The following is a 22966-nucleotide window of genomic DNA, read 5'->3' as shown; positions in this document are numbered from 1 at the left end:
CAGGTGAATTTTGTTATTTTTTTCTAGCTCTATAAAATAATTTTTTGGTAGTTTCATTGGTGTGGCATTGAATAAATAAATAAGTTTAGGTAGTATTGTCATTTTTATTATATTGGCTCAGCCTACCCATGGATAATTAATATTTCTCCAATTGTTTAGATCTGTCTTTATTCACATGCACTATTACTTTCCTAAGATTCCATGCCTATACCCCTAATAAAACCCAACCTCATGACAAATGTATAGCGAAATAAAACAGATACATTGGCCAGGTGTGGAAATGTATGTGTCACTCTGAACATATAATCCACTATCTCTCTGCTATCTCTGCTAAGAGTCAAGAGGCATACTTAACTGTTGATTTTCTCAAATTACAACTGGCCACTGTACTGGTCAGGGTTCTGAAATTTTTAACATTTTTTTTTTCATTTAAGATATCATGGTCATTGTATAAATTTTTCCTCCTTCTGCTTACTTCTTTCTTTACTAGTTCATAAATCTATTTCCAATTTTCTCTGAATTCATTATATTGGTTTCTTATGACATTGTAATATTACATCAATGTGACAACAATCTGTTCAAGTCTCTCAGTTGATGGACAACCTCTTCCCTTCTATTTCTTTGCTACTACAAAAACTGTTGTTATATTTTTGTATATGTGGAAACTTTCCCTCTGTCTTTGTCCTCCTTGTAGTATATCAGCAATATCACATGGTAAAAGGATGTGTTCTTAGTGACTTTTAAAAAGCATGATTCCAAATTAGTTTTCAAAATACCTGGATCTGTTCACAAATCCACTAACAGTTCATTAGTGTGTCATGTCCCATTTTCCTCTTGTTATCTTTGCCAATCTGACGGACATAAGCTGAAGTCTTAGAATTATCTTACTTTGCATTTCTATTACTATTATTATTATATTTCTATTATTAAAATGTTATTCTATTATTATTACTGAAGAAAGGTTTTTCATAGTATAGTTTAACATTTTTATTGATAACTTTTGTTTTTATATTTCCTTAATCCCCCTGATGTATCTCTCTTCTTCCTAGCAAGTCATCCTTTATAGCAAAAAAGAAAAAAGAAAGAAAAAGAAAAAAAAATTCAGCAAAACTAACCAATTGATTGAACCTGTTAATATATTCAGTGTTTCACAACCATATTCCCTCACCTCTGCAAAGAAGGGAGGGAGATCTACTTTCTCATCTCTTCTTTGGGTCATGTGCTTATTGTAATTACAAAGAAATTAATTTCCTTTTCTGTTGTTCTTTAGGGTTTAGGTGTAGTCATTGTGGATATTGTTTGCCTGGTTCTGCCCACTTCGCTCTGTAGCAGTTCATATGTCTTTCCATGCTTCTCTGAATTGTTCATATTTTTTGTTTCTCATGGCACTCTAATATTCCCTTGCAAATATTTATGTGCCACAGTTTGTCTAGCCATTCTTCAAGTGACAGTTTTCTACTTTTCTTTCAGTTCTTTGTTACCATAAAGAGTGCTGTGATAAATATTTTGTTCACTTAGCATCAAAGCCAAAAATACCTGGGTTCAAGTCTAGCCTCTAATTCATATTGGCTATGTACCTGTGGGAAACTCATTTAACCTTTTCAAGTACTCTAGGCACCTCTCTAGGATTCTCTGATCCTGTTGTTCTTTCTTTTAAAAAAATTTTGTTTTGCTTTGCATTTATTTTTAACATTCATTTGGGGGGGGCGGGGCAACGAGGGTTAAGTGACTTGCCCAAGGTCACACAGCTAGTAAGTGTCAAGTGTCTGAGGCCAAATTTGAACTCAGGTCCTCATAAATCCAGGGCCAGTGCTTTATCCACTGTGCCACCTAGCTGCCCCCTTTAACATTCATTTTTTAAAAATTCAAGTTCCAATTTTTTCTTCCTCTAGTCCCTCCCAACCCATTGAGAAGGCAAGCTATAGGATATCAATTATACATGTGAGGTCATGCAAAAAATATTTCCATATTAGCCATTTTGGAAAAAAAAGAAAGAAAGAAAGAGAAAAAAAAAGAAAAATATATGCTTCAATCTGTACTCAGAGTTCATCAGATCTATCTCTGGAGGTAGATAGCATTTTCATCATAAGTCCTTTAGAATTGTCTTGTGATCCTAGTATTCAAAGAGAAATGGCATTTTTGTCCAATGGCACATAGGGTAGGAGGCATAGTGGACAGAGACTTGACTTAAGAGCCAGAAATATCTGGGTTTAACCCCATCTCTGACACATTGACAATATGATTCTGGAAAAGTCATTTAACCTCTCCATTTTTTAGGAAACTCTTTAAAACTGTTTTCATAAAAGGTACCAGCTTGCATTGGGAGAGAGTTCTTTACACCAATGAAATTACAATCGAATCTCTATCCCTATCATTATGAGTCTTGATAATTTGCCTTCTTTTGAAAACTTTCTCTTAATTTCATTTGACCATTTACTTATTAGGGAATGAGTTTGTTCTTACATGTTTCAACACACACATTCTTTCTGATGGTTATTGAGAAACACTGATTGAACCTTACACTTTAGCACACGTAAGCAAGTGGGATCAGCATATAGGTGTCTGGTGATTTAACACTTCTTTCTGGCATTTCCAACTATGTCTGGACATGACACTGGCCAACTCACTTAATCATATCTTAATCTATATCTCATTTTCCAGTTTTGTGAAATCCTGACTGCTTGTCCTCTCTACTTCTCTGAAATGCTTTATAGGCAAGCTTGCTAAAATTTTGTTAAGTGTTTTGAACTTCTTAAATAATGAATCTAGCTGAATGAACCATACTATTTCCTTTGTTTTTGGTGCTGTTGTTTTTTTTTCTATTTTGAGGTTTTTCATCATTGCTCTGATTTTTTCTCTTATAACAGGACTAATGCAGAAATAGGATTAATGTTATTATGTGTATATATATGTGTGTGTATAAATATCTATATCTATATCTATATAGATATATAGATATAACCTATATCAGATTACCTGCTGTCTAGGAGAGGGGGGAGGGAGGGGAGGGAGGGAGAAAAATCTGAAATTGTAAAGCTTGTATAAACAAAAGTTGAGAACTATCTTTACATGTAACAGAAAAAATAAAATACCTTATATGTAAAAAAAAATAATGAATCTAGAGAAGGCTTCTGTGATGTGATGGCAAGAACAGGAGATTTGAAATCAAAAAACTGAGGTTCAAATTTCAACTCTGCTGAATTTACTGAATTTACTCATTCCTGTGGGAGTGAGAGGGAACTGGAACTCAAGTCCCCTGCCTTTTAGAGTAGTATTAGCAAAGTCTCTTTGTGTTTCCGGTTCCTCATTTCCTGGCTCTCTTTTTTCATTTGACAATCCTTCCTCTTTCCATCTTTTTCCTTTCTTTTCCTCTTCTTCTTTCTTATCTTTTCTCTTTTCTTTTGTTCCCCTCCCCACCCTTTCCTTTTCTGTCCAAACCACTCACACAGGTTCCCACAAATCTTGACTTGTTATAACATGGAGGGAACACAAGTGTTTTCAGTAGCAGGATCACTGTCACCACGTGCCGAAAGCAGGATATGTTGGAGCCAGCTCTCATGGAGAGCCAATGTTAAATTTTCAGTGTGAGCATTTACATCTGGGAAAATGGCAAATACTACAAACCAGGACTTGATGTATTGTCTTATTGATTATTTAGATCTAAGAAGATAAAAGAAAATGTAAATTATGCATATTAAACTTAAAAGTGTATCCTGTGTACATTCATCCCATCCCAAGTAGCCAGTTGTTAAACATTTACCAGCATACCATTGGCTAACAGTCCTTATGGCACAATATGGGCCAGTGGTTCTGGAGTCAGACAACATGATTTTAAATCCTGCCTCTACTTACCAACCTCCCTCCATTTTTTTCATCTATAAAATGAGATATGTTGAATTAGATGATCTCTGAGGTCAGTCATGGGATCACAGATGTAGAAGTAGATAGAAGAAACCTAAGAGACCCAAGATATCCCTTCCAGATCTGTGATCCATCTGAGCCACTATCAACCCCTTTAATTTACAAATAAGGAAAGAGGCCCAAGGAAGCAAAAGGACTTGCCCTTGGTCACACAGGTAGTAAAATACTTGCGACAGCTATCCTTTCCACATCACTGGGGTTTGGGGCAGTGTCTCCTTGCGATCTGGAAAGTGCACATAATTTTTTTTTTTTGGTTCTCTCTTTGTACCAGAGAAAAAGTCTGATTTTTTTTCTTTTTCTTTTATGGGGGTTTTACAGTACCTACTTGTAAGTTTGGGGTTGATATTATATACTACTATACATATATTTTATGCATTCTGATTTTCTAAATGTTTTCTGTGTCATCTGTTGGCTTTCACATGTCATGTGTAGCTTCTGCAAAACTCCCCCCAATCCCTTTTTAATTTCTTAATTGAAATTATATTGGAACTGCAACGGGGAAAGTCTCTATGTAGAAGGGATAACTATACACTGTACCTCTCCTAGAATTTACAGCCAAAAGAACACAATATTTCCTCATCATTTTTACCATATTAAGATAAATAGCCCTTTTGGCTCCAAAGAAGTCAGTCAAACATTTATTAAATGCCTACTATGTGCGAGGCACTAGGCTAAGTGCTGGAGATACAAAGCAAAAACCAGTCTCTGCCCTCAAGGAGCTCAAAGTCTAATGGGAGAGACAACATGCAAACTATATACAGAGAAAGAGAGAGAGAGAGAGAGAGAGAGAGAGAGAGAGAGAGAGAGAGAAGAGAAATTTAAGATAATTTCAAAGGGAAGGCACTAGAATGAAGAGAACTTCCTGTAGAGAGAGTGATTTTAGCTGAGACTTGAAGAAAACCAGGAGGTGGAATTGAGGAGGAAGAACATTCCAGGCATGGGAGACAGCCAGTGAAAATACCCTGAGTTGTTGGGAGATGGATGTCTTGTACAAGGAACAGGAAGGAGGCCACTGTCACTGATGGAGACTTGGGACATGCATCACTGCATATAATGTCACACTTTATTACTATGTTGGATAGTTTTACTGGACTGCTTTGTTTTCTTCTTTTTTGTTCTTTGTTTTAAAGAACAGCTTTCTAGGTAGGGAAGTGGGAGAAAGATATTGTGGAATTATGGTGATGCAACAACACAGGTTATCTTTGTTAACATGCTGCAGCCTGCTTCTATTCACTGTGTATCATGGTCCCTCAGGTCACCTGTCACAATGACTTTTTTAAGATTATGATAGTCCTTGACTTGCAGCCATGCAGCAGCACCAGGACAATAGTAGGGTTAAAACATAAGGGCTTTTGTGTCTGCAAGGAGTTTCAGATTGTTATGAATGTTGCACATTCCTCCAAACAGGACTTAAACCAATTTCCTCCTATTCAATTCTAAGCTAAGAAATCTTGAGCAATAGCCCAAGTTATGTGTACTGGATTAATTCTATGGGCTCTGCTCATCCAACTGCTTGTCATTATCTGGGCAATGTAGATGCTTTACCCATTTTCTAGTGTGGAAGACTTGGCTGATCTCTAATGAAGAGCAATGGACCTGAGCTAATATAAATAAGCTCAGGTGATGTGATAATTCTAAAGTTACTAGTGTTCTAACTTGTTTGCTTATAAATTATGCTCTAGTGACATCCTGCAGATCTGTGAATAATAGACAATTTGCAAGAGAAAAAAGATTTAAAAATTAAACTTCACTATAATTAACATAAAAACTGATTAGCACATGATAGAAGCCCCATTGTACAGGGAAATGAGTGTAGATCTACATTCAGTCCTAACACTGGGCAAGATACTTATCTCCACAGAAGCTTGGTTTCCTTATCTGTAAACCAGAGATAAAAACACTAGCACCATCTACTTCTCAAGGAAAGTGCTTTGTAAACTTGCTACTGTAGGGACCAATTTTTAATTGGGAAGTGTTAGCTAGGTGGCTCGCTGCAATACTGGGGCAAGGAAGGAGACCGACAGCCTCCCTCAAAACAGAGCAGGATTTATTTAATAAGAACAAACTTAAAAAAACACAAACAGGATCAGTAGGATTAAGGGAAAGGAAATAAAATGGGGAAAGGGAAATTATACAACCTGAACAACACCACCGCCCAGGGATCAGCTGAGAACACACGGCTGCGTCCTGTCGCTTTCCAGCTTCAAACTAGAATGGTGGAACAAACCTCCCTTCTTCCCAGCAGACCCCAGGCTGACCACACACAGCCCCCAGCCAATTGGCTGGCCGCTCTAACAGTCACATGACTGCCCTCGCTGGGCTTCCAATCATTATAATTTTGCCAGGCCCATGTAGGTGTCAGCGAGTGGTGATGACATGAAGTGCCAGCGCCATGGCGATGGCTACAACCAGTGGGTGGAGCACCGTGTGGTTTCCAGAGCCCCAGACCAGTGCTCACACGGAGGTATTTTTTTTTTTAATTCTAGCCAAAAGATGGGGTCAGAAAAACCTCAAATAACACCTAATTCTTTACACTACACCCAATCCAATGCCAAGTCCTGTTGATTTTACCTTCAAAACATCCCATGAATATGCCCCCTTCTCTACTCTAACACTGCCAACATCTTGGGACTACTATTCCTCATCACCTCACACTTGACCTGCTGATAAGTTTCAATGTCTCAAGTCTCTCCCCAGTATAGTCTAGCCTCCCCTCAGTTGTCAAAGTGATCTTCCTAAAGCACAGGTCTGACCATATCACCCTCCTACTCAATACTCCAGTGGCTCCCTCTCACCTCCAGAATCAAGTGTAAAATCCCGTTTGGCACTCAAAGCACGTTGTCTTCTACCCCTCTGCCACTATCTTTCCAGTCTTCCTACAGCTTTCTCATCCTGACTCTGGGATCCAGTGATACTGACCTCCTTGCTGCTCCCCTCATGAGACATCCCGTCTCCTGACTCTGGGCACTTTCATTGGCTCTCTCCCACACCTGGAACGATCTCCCTTCTTGTCTCTGCCTCCTGGTTTCCCTGGCTTCCTTGAAGTCCCAGATAAAATTCTTCCTTCTATGAGATACCTTTCCTGATTCACCTTAATGTTAGTGCTTCCCCTCTGTTGATTAGCTCCCATTTATCCTGTCTGTCTCTTATTTGTATATAGTTATTTACGTGTTGTCTCTCCCATTAGACTGTGAGCTATTTGTGAGCAGATTGCCTTTGGACTTTCTTTGTACTCCCAGCACTTAGAACAGTGCCTAGTATGCATGTAGTAACTATTTAATAAATAGCAAGTGACTGACTGACTGACTATATAAATGTGCAAACAATTTCCACTAATGCAGATGAGTAATGTATTGCCTGGAGGACTGAGAAGTGACTTCCCAATGGTCATAAGGCTAGTCTGTGTCAGAGGCAGGATATGAACCCAGATCTTTTCTGATTAGAAGACCACCTCTCTATCCACCATTTCATATTGCATTGCATTTCAAAATATTATTATTAACAGGCCTATTGTTATCCTTTTGTTTAAAAAAATAAAATATTTAAGTAAGTAAACATAGTTTATTTTCTCATTCAGACTTTTTCAGTTTATTTTCAAAATAGAGGAATAAATTTGGTTCTTCTTAATAATACAGTATCTGTAATACATACCTAAATATATGTATCTATCTATCTATCTATCTATATATATATATTTCACATCAGATATTATAAACACACAGCAAATTCAGTCTCACTAAAAGGGCAATTATTCTCTATTATATTTTCCAAAGATAAATGCTGTTTTTGCCTTGACTATTTAAGTTGGGTAGTCCTTAATGCTTTATTTTAAGTAGTTACAAAAGTCAGCCTAAAGATCAAGCCATCCTACAAAAGAGTGAGCTCAGGGATATAAGTTTACTTATCATGCCATAATGAGGATATCAAGTTATAGAAGGCAAAAAAGGACAAATCATTTCAGTGCAATTACAGTCAGTGAAATTACCAGTGCATGACTTTAAGAAATCTGCAGTGGGAATCCAAAAGATAGACTTCTGAGTCTTCAGTGTTCTTCTTTAAAATCCAAATGCTTCTTCCAAGTCTGGTCTATTAATTATTTAACTGTGGTAGAGGGATGTTGCATAGGGACTGTCATCATCTCTGGAAGTAAAAAACACAGACATAGACAATTTGAAAAGCTACAAAACCACATGCTAGTTATTCCATGAACATATAAAGACAAATATCAGAAAACAAGTATCTGTGACTTTGAACAAGTCACTTGAACCCCGTTTGCCTCAGTTTTCTCATCTGTAAAATGAGGTGGGAAGGAAATGGCAAACCTCTTCAGTATCTTTGACAAGAAAACCCCAAATGGGACTACAAAGAGTCAGATATGACTAAAACAACTGAATAACAAAAATCTAGACCTATCTCATCAACTTTCCAAGGAAAAGCAGGGGTCTTCAATGTAGACATTCTGTATCTTTCTAGAAAGTTGAAGGGAATTGCAAATATTTGGTTTGCAAATCTTGTTTTTTCCATTAATACGCTAACTTTTCTGAAATATTCCCACTCTTCCATTTCCCCTAGAATGAAAAATAGTATTTCACCACCAACTTCTAGGAAACTGTTTTGCTAAAAGGTATGGTGATACTTACCACAGAATAGCTCTAAGCACTTACAAGTTACAGAATTTTAGAATGAGAAGGAACCTTAAAGATCAATTACTCCCATCCCCTCAAAAGACAAAGGCCAGAGAGGTTAAGTAGGTGATTTGTCTCAAGGGTCACACAGCTAGTTGATGGAAGAGCTGGAACTAGAATCCAGGTCTCCTGAATTCAGAGTGAGTGAAGTATCTCCATTTTGGATCACAGATTAAAAACTGCAAGGGACCTTAGAGGTCAGTAGCCTAGTCAAATCCTCATTTTACAGAAGAAGAAACTAAGGCCCAGAGAGAAGTGGCAGGTATGCTTTCTTGCCTGACTCCTGGCACCAGAATATTGGGGGGGGGGGGGAGGTTTGTTCCACCATTCTATGTAAATGAGTCTAATCCTGACTCATTTACATAAAACAATAAAAAATAAAGACCAAAGCGTGTAGACAGGGGAAATCTTAAACTGGATGTAGTAACATGATTTAGAATTCATGTTCAAATGTACTTCTCACAGGACATCTTAATTTTTAAAGAGGAAAAGAAAAGATTTAAATAAGCAAAGACCCTTGATTATTCTTTGGCTACTGAGGCTCTGGCATTGGAAAGATGATTATTACCTGCTGTCTTTTAGTTTTCTGGCTGCCTGCGTTGACAGCTTGATCTGCAAATCTAGTCTCTGTAGAAAATCTTTGGCAGACACTTCTTCAGGCTGAATGGACTGGATATCAGAGTCCTGAGGAACAGGAGAGACCTCCTCTTCTTGGGCGTCCACTGTCTCTTCTTCCTGAGAAAGATGGCTGCTGTCCACTGTTTCATTTTCAGGAGACTCGAGTGAGTTAAGTCCATTGAATAAAGGTTTTTCTGATATAATCGGGATGTTCAGAATTTTCTTCAGAAAAATACAATCATTGGTAAATAGTTTATTGGCCCTTTTTATTTGCTCCATCTAGAATATATAAGAAAGAGCAATAGCAAGTTACATACACCTAAATTCAGGAAAGTTAGTATTTTCAGTAAAGTAGGTATAAAGAGAAAAAATATTTGCAGTGACTACTCTAAATCTGTATTTCCCAGTCTGTTTTCCAACAACCTAGGGTTTCTCCAATTATGATGTCATTAAATTCTCAAAGTAAAATTACTTTCGTTTTTTAAAAAAAAATCTCATTTACTCATATATCCTCTCCCATTTCTGTCTGCATGAATGGGAGAGAAATTAAGTAATTAAGGTGCACATATATATTTTTGGGGGGGAAGGAGGAGGGAAGAAATAAAAGTCAGTGGGAGGGGGGCAGCTAGATGGCGCAGTGGATAGAGCACTAGCCCTGGATTCAGGAGTACCTGAGTTCAAATCCAGCCTCAGACACTTAATACTAGCTGTGTGACCCTGGGCAAGTCACTTAACCCCAATTGCCTTACTAAAAAAAAAAAGTCAGTGGGAGGAATTAGTATTAAATAAAAGCAAAAACAACATAAAGTGAACCAAAGCTTTAAGTCATACTTTAATTTAGAGCCATATAAACCAAATTTCAGCTTCTCTACAGGTTTCTCCTGTCCACGCCCTTCCTGCTACAGTCTCTCACCCCTAGTATCCATACCGGTCAGTATGATTTCAAGAAAAGAGCACTGACTTTGGAAACAAAAGCCCTGGATTCAAAATGAATTCTACTATCCATTCAGTGAGCCCCTCCGCAGTCCTTTCCTGCCTCAGTTTGCATGTTGTCCCCCCCCCATTAGATTGTGAGCTCCTTGAAGGTAGAGACTATTTTTTTATTCATTGTAACCCCAGCACTTAACACAGTATGCACTTAATGAATGTTTATTGGATTGGATTACAGACTATTCTCCCTTTCTATAAATAGACCATTCCCTAGACCTCTGCACAAAGCAATTTTTATGTAATGTATGTAATGCAAATTTGCCCCATCCAGCTAGTAAGTGTTAAGTGTCTGAGGCCGGATTTGAACTCAGGTACTCCTGACTCCAGGGCCGGTGCTCTATCCACTGCGCCACCTAGCTGCCCCATTACACAAGTCTTAAATATGCTAAAGTGCAGACATATTGAACACTGCACCATTATAATAAACAGAATTATTAAATGAAAGATAAAATTAATCATAAAGTATGCAAAGTACCAAAATGTTAGCATAAATGAGCAATATGATGCCTCTTCTCCACTCACTGCACCTAGCCTTTATCACTAGTAGTTGGCAGTGCAACTTTTTTTTTTTAATGAAACTATCCAGAGATGTTTGGACAGTGGCTCTCTATTTTTCCTTGTATATCTGACAATAGCAAGCAACATTATCTTCAACTAGTCTTTGAACTTTTAAAAATCTTAAAAGTATTTGGATCGATCTTTTCAATACAAAAAAAAAAAGTCATTCAAACTATGAAATGCTTCTGTCAACTAATTTGGTTGGACCGTAGTCTCAAAGCTTCCCTTTCTTCTACTACAATCTTTGCAGCTAGCATCCCAATCAGATCCTCATTTAGGATCCTCATTCAAATTTCTTTCAAATTTTTTTAAAATGTAAAGTCCAAGGGAGGGAGGGAGGGACCGAGGGAGGGAAAGGGAAGGGGAAGGGAAGGGAAGGGAAGGGAAGGATGAATCTGATGATCTCTAGTCTAAAAACTCTTTGATCCATGCCTTTGCACTGGCTGCTCCCCATGACTGGAATATATTCCCTCTTCATACCTGCCTCTTAGAAACCTTTGTTTCCTTTAAAATTCAGCTAGAATATCCCGCCCCCCCCCCCCTTTTATAGGAAGCCTTTCCTGATCCACATCAGCTACTGATTGTCTTTCCTCCAAAATTACCTTTTATTTTTTTACATCTACTGATGTACACACAAAATGTCTCCCCTTATAGAATATGAGCTCCTTGGGGGCAGCTAGGTGGCACAGTGGCACTGGCCCTGGATTCAGGAGGACCTGAGTTCAAATCTGGCCTCAGAAACTTGACACTTACTAGCTGTGTGACCCTGGGCAAGTCACTTAACCCTCATTGCTGAAAAAAAAATATGAGCTCCTTGAGGGCAGGGACCATTCCATTTTTGTCTTCATAGATTCAGTGCCTGGAACATTAAAAAAAATGTCATTGTTACGGGGATCTAGTATCTTCTAATTTCTCTCTTTATCTCTGTAGGAATTTGGATTCTTTCTAAAAGTTAACCCTGCAAAGCAATTTATATTAGCACCCCTTCCCATTCCACTGTAAAAATAAAGTTTATGTGTGATGGAAAGTAAAAAGTTTGGTAGGTAAAAGGAGTTGACTTCAAAATGGTAACCTCTTTTACTTTAGTAAAAACTTTTGGGGCTGCTAGGTGGCACAGTGGATAGAGTACTGGCCCTAAAAACTTCTCATCAGATGGGAGGCATCTTTTTTTTCAATATACAGAACACGAGAACTTTGGGGCTATTTAGTCCTATCAGCTTTCTGAATGGGGGAAGCAAAGTGGTGTGTTGGAAAAAGCTCTGGATGTGGAATTAAAAGACCTAGATCTAAATCATGGTTCTATCACTTACTGCCTATATCTTACTATCCATGACTTATTACCTCTTCCTCCTCCTCCTCCTGGCATTGTTTCTGGCTTCCTCTGAACTTCAAAACCATGTCTGCAAACTGGATGCCTTCATTTCTCCCCCATCTCCACCCCAAGCTTCTCAGTTCCCTTTCCCCCTTTAGAATGTAAGCTTCCTGAGGTCAGGAGTTGTCATCTTTTTGTTTGTACTTTTATCCCCAGGGCTTAGCACAGTTCCTGGAACATGGCAAGAACTTAAAAAATACGTGTTTCTTTCTTCTTCCCTTCCTTTCTTCCTTTTTTCCTTTCTTTCTTTCCTTCTTTCCCTCTGAGTCTGTTTTGTTGTTGTTATTCAGGTGTGTCTGACTCTTCATGACACCACTGGGGTCTTCTTGGCAAATATACTAGAGTAGTTTGCCATTTCTTTCTCCAGCTCATTTTGAAGATGATGAAACTGAGTCAAGCAAAGTTAAGTGACTCACCCAGGGTCACACAGCTAATGTCTGAGGCCAGATTTGAACTGCTTAGGTCCTTCTGACTGGGCCTGAAACTCTAGCCACTGCTCCACCTAGCTGCCCCTGAATTTGTTTCCTTAGTGGTAAAATGAGGAGATTGGACTAGATAATGTTTAAAGTCTATTCCAGCTTTAAGTCAATGATCCTCATTACATACAGGTTTCCATATGAGTGATAGTATATCAGGGTAGGCTATTGTGTGACATTTGAGATAAGCTAATATTCAAAACCACAGAACAAACTACAAACTTTTAACCACATTGGATCTTCTCTCATGTAGGTTATACATGTTCAATTATGTAAAACCTTTAAAAAAATAAGGATCTATTTACTCCTTAGGGAATTTTTAATAAAAAGACAATCTGAATCATTGGCTGGTCAGGTTTTCCATGCTGGATGTGGAGATAATTATCCTCAAACTTAATTATTATTATAGAGAGATATAGATATATGTATGTATGTATATACATACACATTACACACACATACACATACACATACTCATACACATACACGGCACAGTATAGGGGAAGAGGGAGGAAGGAGGGAAAGGTTCAGAAGATACAAAGAATGTGACCCAGACTCTGCCCTCATGAAATAGTCAAACAGAAAAGGTTAGGCAATGAACACCAAAATGAAACTGTAATGCAATATAGAAAGTGAAAGTGTAGCAAGATTCAGAGAAAGTGCTACATTAGTTCAGAGAAGGGACTGATTATTTCTCTCTTCCTTTCTATACTTTGGATTTCTCTTCACTGTTTTCCAACAAAAAATAGCTGTCTTTTCTAACAATACAGTAGCTACCTGCAGAGAGTAATTTCCCTGGAAGGCTTGAATCTGAGCTAGGAGGGAGGGCTCTTCTGGCACCAAGGAACAGTGCCTGATGTTGTTTTCAACATTAACAATCAATCAATGTGTATTCAGAGACTACTATGTGACCCGACTTGTGTTATGAAAGCAATCTAGGCAAGGTAAAGACCCTTAAATATCCTTCCTTCTCCTTTTTCCAAAAGAGTTAACCATTTAAAAAAGGTATTTTAGGTGTAAATTCTAAACCTGATAATTTTGGTGTCAGCCAACAAACATTTATTAAGTACCTACTACATGCCAGGCACTGCGAATAAAGCAAAATCTCTCACTACTGGAGTTACAAAGAAAGACAAGAAACAGTCCCTCCTCTCAAGGAATTTACAGTCTAATAGTGGAGACAAAATGCAAACAACCATGCACAAGCAAGATGTATATGGGATAAATTGAGGTAAGCTCAGAGGGAAGACACTAGCATTAAGGGGGATCAGATTGTAGATGATGTCACACAGTGAAGTTTCCAGATTTTCTGAGTAGAAACAATGACCCACAGAGGTGAACAATTTTCCCCAAATACAGCCATGCCTTTCATTATAAGCCATGTCATTATAAGAACCTCTAACATGAAGGTTATACTAAATAATCTACAGAGTACTACTTGTCCTCTTCTCTGGTCTGGATGGAGGAGATGTGGGCCTGCAGAGAAATGTCTGATCTAAGCTTAGCTCAGAGGCTCAGCTTTGGCTCTTATTTTCTGTTCCAGTTTCTTAATGGTTTCACTTTCATTTAATGTACCTCTGATTACTGGGCCTCAGTAAGAAGAAGTGACTTGGAACAAAATCAGTGCAGCTAGAAGAGGAGGAAGTGTCTACTGGGAAAAGAAGTCTTCAAGTCAAATATTTCTGATAAAGAACTCTGATTCTAGAATCTACAGGATGTTGACACAAATACATAAGACCATGAGCATTTCCTCAAGAGATGTGGTCAGTGCTTATGAACACCCTCTAAGAACTGCAAATAATCAAGAACCATTTGAAAGATTGCTCCAAATAACTAATACAAGTAATGAAAATTAAAATAAGCCTGAGTTTCCATCTTACACCCATCAAATTGACAAAGTTGATTTAAAAAAATGAACACTTAAAATGTAAAAGCCTATGTGTATCCGATGGGAGATATAATGGTCTAATGAAGAGAGGGATTGCCTTGGAGTCAGAAAGACCTGGGCTCAAGGTACTTAGACTAGCTATGTGACTGTGGGCACAAGTCACTTAAACTTTCATTCCAGACTATAAAATAGAGTGCTGAGTTTTAAAGACCTTCACTAGATGTCAGCTGATACTATGGATAGAACACTGGACCTGAAGTCAGGAAAAAATAAATTCAAATCTAGCCTTAGATACTAGCTGTGTGACCCTGGGTAAGTCGCTTAACTTCCCTCATCCTCGGTTTCTTCATCTGCAAAATGGGGATAATAATAGCACCTACTTCCTAGGGTTGTTGTGAGGATTAAATGAAATAATATCTGTAAAGTGCTTAGCACAGTGCCTGGTACTTAATAAATGCTGATTTTCCTTCCTAGCTGTGTAAGTGGAGACAAACACAAGTCATTTGAGTGGCAGACCTACATCAGTGGTGAAAAATACCTATCACAATCCCAGGTGGGTGTGTATGTGTGTATTCCTCCCACCCACACCCACCCCATGGTTAATTTATTAGTTACTTCTATAAATTTTTATTTGACAACTAAAGAGACAAGTACAGGTTTCATTTTTAGGAGATACACACAATTATATATCTACAGCTATTTACATTTTATGTATGTTTGTATGTCTACACATGTAAACACTGATATGTTCTTTTTTTTTGTTCTATCTGGCACATAGAAAGAGCTTAATGTTAAAGAGCTGATGGAACCAGATCACAAAATATATTAACTGCATGCTTTTTATCCTCTGAGATTCCAAAGTTCAAGTCAATAGGCAGATGTAGTTCATGATCAAACATTAGTAAATATAGTACAAAGCCTGTGATATTATTTCTAGTGGAGTTGTACACATTTACTAAAAAATTCCACATGTTGGCTCTAATGAAATTTTTGTTCAGGCTTCAGGGCTCCTAACACATTCATCAGTTTTCAATAGAATATGTCATGGGTCACGTTGAGGGTGGTAAGGTATAGTTCTTGCTTTCTTAATACCTGTCAAAGCAAACATTTCCTTAAGTAATCTGCTTTCAAAGTCTCTGCCTTGGTCAGAATGAATCTAGGCAATGAAACCACAAAGGGGAAATATTTCTACAATAATTTAGCAAACATGGAAGCACTTTGGTTTTTGTTTGGATGTGCCTATGTATATACAGTGAATGGAGCAGTTGCTAATACAATATACAATACTGCTACACATGTGGGCTTAGGTCTCAGACTTTTTAATAGCTAACATTTTAATATTTATTTTCCTAGCCACAGGTATTTTCTTATGATCATAGATGTAAAGTGACTGATAATGCTGCTAATGATTAATGACAGTAGCTAATTTGTTTTATTTGATGCAAATTAATTGCATATAACTATTAATTGTTCATTTGTATTGCCTATATATTTATGGAATAGTTTAACATGATTGGTTGTTAAATAAGAGTTTGTTATTACTATTTTAAAGATAGATATTTATATGTTTAATATGTATTATAATATTTTTAGACTGGAATCCTCCTTATTTTAGAAGTGGTCCCAAAGAATAAAAATAAGGACATTACAAGAATATTGAAAAGAAGTTCAAAGAATTATAAAGTTACAAGGTAATTCAAAATAATGTCAGGGCTGGAGGGTTCATTATGTCAGCATTCTATGGACCAGCCAATGTATTAGATAACTTAAAAATGCCTGATACCTTAAGAGTAAGGAATAGGGGCGGCTAGGTGGCGTAGTGGATAAAGCACTGGCCCTGGAGTCAGGAGTACCTGAGTTCAAACTGGACCTCAGACACTTGACACTTAGTAGCTGTGTGACCCTGGGCAAGTCACTTAACCCCCACTGACCCGCAAAAAAAAAAAAAGAGTAAGGAATAGTACATGAAAGCTGATTTCTACATTCCTTTCTTTTTTTAAAAAAAATTTTTTTTTATTAGTGAGGCAATTGGGGTTAAGTGACTTGCCCAGGGTCACACAGCTAGTAAGTGTTAGGTGTCTGAGGCCGGATTTGAACTCAGGTACTCCTGACTCCAGGGCCAGTGCTCTATCCACTGAGCCACCTAGCTGCCCTGCTACATTCCTTTCTAAGGAAGAGTTGGTCATAGGTGGGACCTGAAGCTGAGTACTATATGACACAAAAACATCATTTATGTGTATTCAAAAAACCACAGGCTAATTCCCCCAGTTGGATAAAAGAACAATACCTGTATGTCAGGCAAGAGCTAGGTCTCCTGAGGTGCACAGAGAAGATTCACCTGGGATAAGGCCTAACATAAAATACCTCTCTTTAAACAGCAAAGATAAGTCCAAGATAGAAACTTTCTTGGAAAGTATTCTTACTCTCCTAAAGAATATTCTGTAAAGGTTTTGATTATTTTTGTAACAGAGCTCCATTACGGCTGGTAGGCTTCTGATAGGGACAAAATGAATTGATTGATAGAAAGTCTTAAAAGGTCCTACTTTAAATTTATTCCCTCAGTGGAATTTCAGTTCCTTAAAGACAAATCTATTTTCATTTCTGGTTTTGTATCTCCAATGTATAGCATGTTTAAAATCCAATTTACAACTAAATTTTCTTAAGGAGAAACTATGCCACTAAGCAAAAAACAAAACAAAGCAAAACAAGCAAAAACCTTCAAATATTAACTAAGACCAAGTTTCCCTTTCCAGTTTAAAATATAAATGGTGTCTTGCCAGGTATAGGCTCTACCCTCTCTAAAAAACAGAAAGTAGAAAAACCTTGGTTTGCACTTATGAGCTAATTGTGTAATCTACTGTAACCTAGAGTTTTTTGGTTTGTTTTTGTTTCTTCTTACTGCAGCTCTAAGTGATCTCAGGCGTGTAATATGAGCTTTAAGAAAGCTAAGGTTAAGAGAACATAATAATGATTGGTGTCTTTGGAGTAAAAAAAGAGAATTACAGAGCCAGATTTGCAACACAAGAGAATTGCAGAAGGGCTATGAAGATTGGGAAATTTGAGATAAAAGAACTTATAATATGTAAGGAATACATTAATCCTCCGGGAGGCAAATCAGTTTAGGAAAGCTTTCAGAGTAAGAAACAGCTGAATGTGGCTGACTTGAGAAAATGTGCCCAAGACAAAGATTCAGTCAGACTCTAGTTTAGGAAGATTTTTGTTTAGAGAAAATTTCCAACTGGGATATTCATAGAGTTATTATTGCTCTAACTGTTCACAACACAGTTCAGCCTAAAATCAAGGGTAAGGCCTGGAAAAAAAGTAGATTGTAAACTCCTTGAGGGCAGATTTGACTTCATTTTTACCTCTGCATTGAATCCCCAGTGTGGGCCCATTATTGTCTTGCACATAGAAGGCCTTAAATGTTTATTGATTTGAAAACACACTTGTACACATGCTCGCACATGCACAAGCACAGAAGAAAGACTGTTTTCCTTGATGACTAGAGAAGCAGTCAGAAAGAGGGATCTAATTTAGATTGAGGATAAAACTAAGGAGGGAATTAGGATATGATGCAAAAAAAAATTACATTGTACTAAGCTGAATCAAGCTGGATAAATAGCCTATGTGCTATGCCTACACATATATATATATATTATATATATATATACATATTATATATATATATACATACATATCTAGCATATATCCTGAGAATTCCTCTCATTATGGTAAAGTAACTCTGTATTCTAAACAGCTTTCTTGTGTGTCATCAGGATAATCCACAAGAGGGAAATAGATAGTAAGGGCTATTCGAAAAGGCTTGATCTTTGAAGGGAAAAACTCAGTCTTTAGTGTAGTTACCAGCAGTGGAATTTCAGAGAGCCTTCCTTTGGAGCAGCAGTTCTCAACCTTTTTGGTTTCAGGACCCCTTTACACTTTTAAAAAGTATTAAGGACCCCTCCCCAAGAGCTTTTTGTTTATATGGGTTATATCTATATATGCCGTTTAGGAATTAAAGATATTATTATTATGAACATGGTTTTGACCTTTCAGACTCCCCCCCCAAAGGGGCTTGTTCTTAGACCACCCGGTTTGTTAGAGTATGCTCATTAATGGCACCCTTTGGAATTCTCCAAGATGCATAGGTCTGCACCTGCTTAATGCCCATGAATTTCTCAGCCTTCACTGTGGTCATACACAAAAAGAGTCCATTCTACAAACTCATTTTCAGCATACAGAAATTTAGGGTGACCTGGCAGATTTCTTAGCTTCTTCTAGTCCTGGCCCCAAAACCAGCCCTGGGGATTCCTGACAGCATAACTGTCGCTTATGTCGCTTCACAGAGAAATCCCTACTGCAACAATAATAATGAGTTCATTTGATTAAGTATCCTCACGGCATGTTAGATGCACAATACACTAGGATGTGTTTAAATGATAGAAAGATAATATTGGTAAATATATACCCATACAAGTATGCAAGACAGATTACTCTGTCTCCGTTCTTTCGTCTGGTAAAGAAGAGCTAGTCTCATTTTAAGAGTGAAGTATAGATAAGAGCATCTACTCTTTCCTTCTCTCGTGCTTCTAAGGTATTTCAGGAGAGAACACTGAAAAGGGATCCACAAAGGTCTGAGAAGGAAAAAAGCCCTTCACCAACAGTGGAAACTCGATCTATTGAAAAAAAAATTACTTCTTAACTTAAAAGTGTATTCCCTGAAGTCTCCCTCTTCTCTCTCCAAGGTTGAAATGTAATATGCTCAAGACATCCAGGTGATAAATTTATAATAAACACATCTACCCTAAGCTCGCCTGTACCACAGCTCTTGGCTGCTACTTAGCAACAGGTGTCTGTCACATTCACGGCTGCTAGTGAGCCCAGGGCTGTAATTTCACATCTAAATTAAAAAGCACAGTCTATTGAAACAAATTATCCGCAGGGACAATTGTGCCATCACTGACTCACTGCCACGCCCTGCTTCTATATTAAAAAAAAAAGTGCACACACAATAACTATCTAAATTCTTTTCCCAATTGTCGTCTTTGCCCCGCAGCCTCCTCCGCGCCTGAAAATCAGGTTCAAGTGGCCCCCCCCAACCCATTCCTACTAGCGCCAACGGAATGCTTACATCTCCGCTTACATTCGATAAGAGGGCATGGATCGTATCTTCAGCATGGCACCCCACATGCATGGCACTCGGACAAATACTATTCAGTGATTACGTTCAGGACCTTGGCTCATCCATCATCCCAGGCTGCTCCAGCCAGCTAAAATAAACTCTGTAATCACAGGCTAGGTAACCCGACCATCGTGGTTTTTTTCTCCGCCCGCTGGCCCCCTCTTACCCTCCCCCTCCCATTCTGGAGCTAAGCTCTTCGGATCCCCGGCACCGGAGGCCGGGGTTCAGGGTCCCCCCACTACCCTCCATTTTCACCCCGGGCCCTGACTCCCTCCCTCCCCGCTCGGCCCCTAGCTCCTGGCTCTCACCCACCGTGACTCCGTACTTGAGCGCGATGCCCTGCAGCGTGTCCCCGGCGCACACCCGGTGCTGCACTTGGCGCTCGCAGACAGCGGCGGCCAGCGGCGCCCGCACGCTGGCAGTGCTGCCGTACGAGCGGGTCTTGGTGCGGGCCAGGCTCAGGGACAGCTCGGCCTCCTCCGACTCCGAGCCCGATCGGGAGCGTGGTGGAGGCGGGGAGGGCGCCGGACCCAGGGCCGGCTGCCTGGCCGCGCGGAGGCCACCTTCCCGCAGGGACAGCGCGGGAGAGAAGTCCGCCATGGCTCGAGCCGAGGCCGGGGCAGCCTGCTCGGGAACCTCGCTCCGTGAAGGGGCGGCGCCTCGTGCCCCCCTCTTCACCGGGGCCACGGACGGAGGCGACGGCGTCCGAGGCTCAGCGGAGGCATGACCCAGACATCTCCCGAGGCCCTCCTCGGCGGCTCCCCGTGCACGGCAGCAAGCTGGTACCTAGAAGGAGAGCGCAGCGGAACGGTGGGGCAGCTAGCGGCGGAGCGGGGCTGTCCCTGACCCCGGGGAGGGGCAAGTACCGGGCCTGGCTGCCTGGCAGCTGCACGCAAGAAGGCGCCACCCCCGCCTGGGGAAGTGGAGCTATTGTGCTTTAGGAAAGGGGTGGGAGTGGGGGTGGGGGTGGAGGTCGTCTTTGGCAACGACTGTGGGCCTGGGGAAGATGGAGAAGCCTACCTAGGATCCTAAGCCTGCGGGAAAACTCTATCCAATGGCAGGAGCCTTTTGGCCTGTGAGATGGGCCCTGCAAAGCCTTGGCTATAGAGCTCATATTACCAACTCTGCCCAGGCTACTGCGGGAGAACTTTGCCATTCCTCCCTCTTGGTTGTCTAGCCCACAGGCTCATGTGGAAGACGCGATTCACTTCACTAGCCCTCCGAAGGCCTGTCAGTTTCCCTACCCTTCTCTGACTGCAGATGACCTCAAAGCCCGATTCACGATGTACATTATAAACGTCAGGATTCCCGCAGCTCCTCAAGCCCCTCCTATTTAACTCCGGCATTTGACCATTTCTTCCCAGTGCCCCACCTCCTTAAAGGCATTTTACCTGGCCATTATGGCACTTTTAGAAAATGCCAATAAGACCAGTGTTTTGAGGGTACCAGCTAGCTGGCCTTTTACTTGGGTGTAGGACTTTTGCTGGCCTCTTTCTTGGGTGTAGGACTTTTTTTTGGTCCTAATTTGCCTCAATACATCATCTAAATTTTTTTTTTCTGTTTCCATTAAACTAAACATTGGAGACATAATTTGGACATATATTGGCAGGGGGCAACTAGGTGGCAGAGTGAATAAAGCACCAGCCATGGATTCAGGAGGACCAGAGTTCAAATCCAGCCTCAGACACTTGACTAGCTATGTGACCCTGGGCAAGTCACTTAACCCTCATTCTCTCTCTCTCTCTCTCTCTCTCTCTCTCTCTCTCTCTCTCTCTCTCTCTCACACACACACACACACACACACACACACACACAAACAAGGCTAAAAAAGACATATATTGGCAGCATGAAGTAGTGGAAAGAACAATGAATTTAGAGTCAAAGGCCCTACCACTTACTAGCTGTGTGACCCAGGGTGACATTTCTGAGCCTTAGACTTCTCATCTGAAAAATAGGGACCTTAAATGGGGTCACAAGTCAGACACAACTGAAAAACACTATACTTTCTTTTTTTTCCCATTTTTTTCTCTGAAAGATTATACTCAGTTTTGCTGGATATGTGATTCTTGGTTGTAGTCCCAATTCCTTTGCCCTCTGGAATATCATAGTCCATGCCCTCTGGTGCTTTAATGTAGAAGCTGCTAGATCTTGCAGCTATCCTGACTGGGGTTCCACAGTACTTGAATTCTTTCTTTTTGGCAGCTTGCAATATTTTCTCCTTGACCTGAGAGCTCTGGAATTTGGCTATAATATTGCCAGGAGTTTTCCTTTTGGGATCTCTTTCAGGAGGTGATCAGTGGATTCTTTCAATTTCTATTTTACCTTCTGCTTCTAGAATATCAGGGCAATTTTCCCTGACAATTTCTTAGAAGATGATATCTAAGGGGCAGCTAGGTGGTTCAGTGGATAGAGCACTGGCCCTGGAGTTGGGAGTACCTGAGTTCAAATCCGGCCTCAGACACTGTGAGATTTAAAAATTGGATACTAGAGCATTAACCTCCCCTTTTAACCTTTCCCTTATTTATCCCCCAGACTGGTAAATGGAAGAAAGCTTCTGATCTCTAGTTAGAGCTTTTATTGTTTGGAAATTACAAGGTGATGTTGATTAGAGGGACAGGAAAGTAGAAATACAAAACAAATAGTCTTAAGTCTAAGATTAGTCTATATTCCGTATAAAACTCACCAAAACCCCAAGGCCACCTTTGAGGGGGAGAGCCTCGTCAAGCACGTGCTGTTACGGCAAGCCAGGCTGAGTCCAACCTCCGTCAGCGTCTCTGTGTGTGCAGCGCAAGTCAGGGGACAAAGAGAACGGAAGTGTGGTCTTTTCAGCTCTCCTTGCCTTTTAAGCTCACACCCCGGAAGTGGAGTGTCTAGCAGGCGGAGGTGGAGTACACGGCACGGTCTCCTCCCTGAAAGGGTGGTCCTTCAAAAACTGGCGTCTAACCGACTGTTAAAAACTTTTTTACCACAACACTTAACACTTACTAGCTGTGTGACCCTGGGCAAGTCACTTAACCCCAATTGCCTCACTAAAAAAAAAAAAAAAGAAAGAAAGAAAAGAAAAGAAAAAAGAAAAAGAAGATGATATCTAAGCTCTTTCCTTGATCATGGTTTTCAGGTAGACCAATAATTTTCAGATTATCTTTCCTGGATCTATTTTCCAGGTCAGCAGTTTTTCCAAGAAGATATTTCACATTGCCCTCTATTTTTTTATTCATTTGAATTTGCTTTATTGTGTCTTGGTTTCTCATAAAGTCACTAGCTTCCATTTGTTCG

General features: G+C 39.7%; 1 protein-coding gene across 3 annotated transcripts; it reads right to left on the bottom strand.

Annotated features, from left to right (window-relative positions):
- Positions 1–7464: 7464 nt before the first annotated feature.
- LYSMD2 (LysM domain containing 2) lies at positions 7465–21084 on the bottom strand. Of its 3 annotated transcripts, none has more exons than XM_043980101.1 (4): positions 20935–21084; positions 20003–20476; positions 9175–9503; positions 7465–8061 (listed from the first exon to the last, which is right to left on the bottom strand). In XM_043980101.1, the coding sequence occupies exons 1-4, from the start codon at positions 21034–21036 to the stop codon at positions 8019–8021; spliced, it is 948 nt and encodes a 315-aa protein (XP_043836036.1). In that variant the 5' UTR covers positions 21037–21084; the 3' UTR covers positions 7465–8018. The 3 variants fall into 3 exon arrangements, with proteins under 3 accessions (XP_043836036.1, XP_043836037.1, XP_043836038.1); XM_043980102.1 differs by having other exon boundaries at positions 20711–20998; XM_043980103.1 differs by lacking the exons at positions 20003–20476; positions 20935–21084 and adding an exon at positions 19652–19799 and having other exon boundaries at positions 7466–8061.
- Positions 21085–22966: the final 1882 nt, after the last annotated feature.

This window comes from Dromiciops gliroides, chromosome 2 (genome assembly GCF_019393635.1).
Source record: "Dromiciops gliroides isolate mDroGli1 chromosome 2, mDroGli1.pri, whole genome shotgun sequence".
NCBI classification, from domain to species: domain Eukaryota; kingdom Metazoa; phylum Chordata; class Mammalia; order Microbiotheria; family Microbiotheriidae; genus Dromiciops; species Dromiciops gliroides.
Note: the sequence above shows the minus strand (reverse complement) of the source record. Positions and strands in the feature narration are given on the sequence as shown.

Bases quoted from the DNA above. Each gene is read 5' to 3' on its own strand.
- LYSMD2 (XM_043980101.1), bottom strand. From the start codon at position 21,036: ATGCCGGAGTTAAATAGGAGGGGCTTGAGGAGCTGCGGGAATCCTGAC. The intron at 20,477-20,934 runs GTAGGGAAACTG...CTCTCCTTCTAG, and splicing joins TCATCTGCAGTCAGAGAAGG to GTACCAGCTTGCTGCCGTGC. The intron at 8,062-9,174 runs GTAATAATCATC...TTTTACTTCCAG, and splicing joins AGAAAACTAAAAGACAGCAG to AGATGATGACAGTCCCTATG.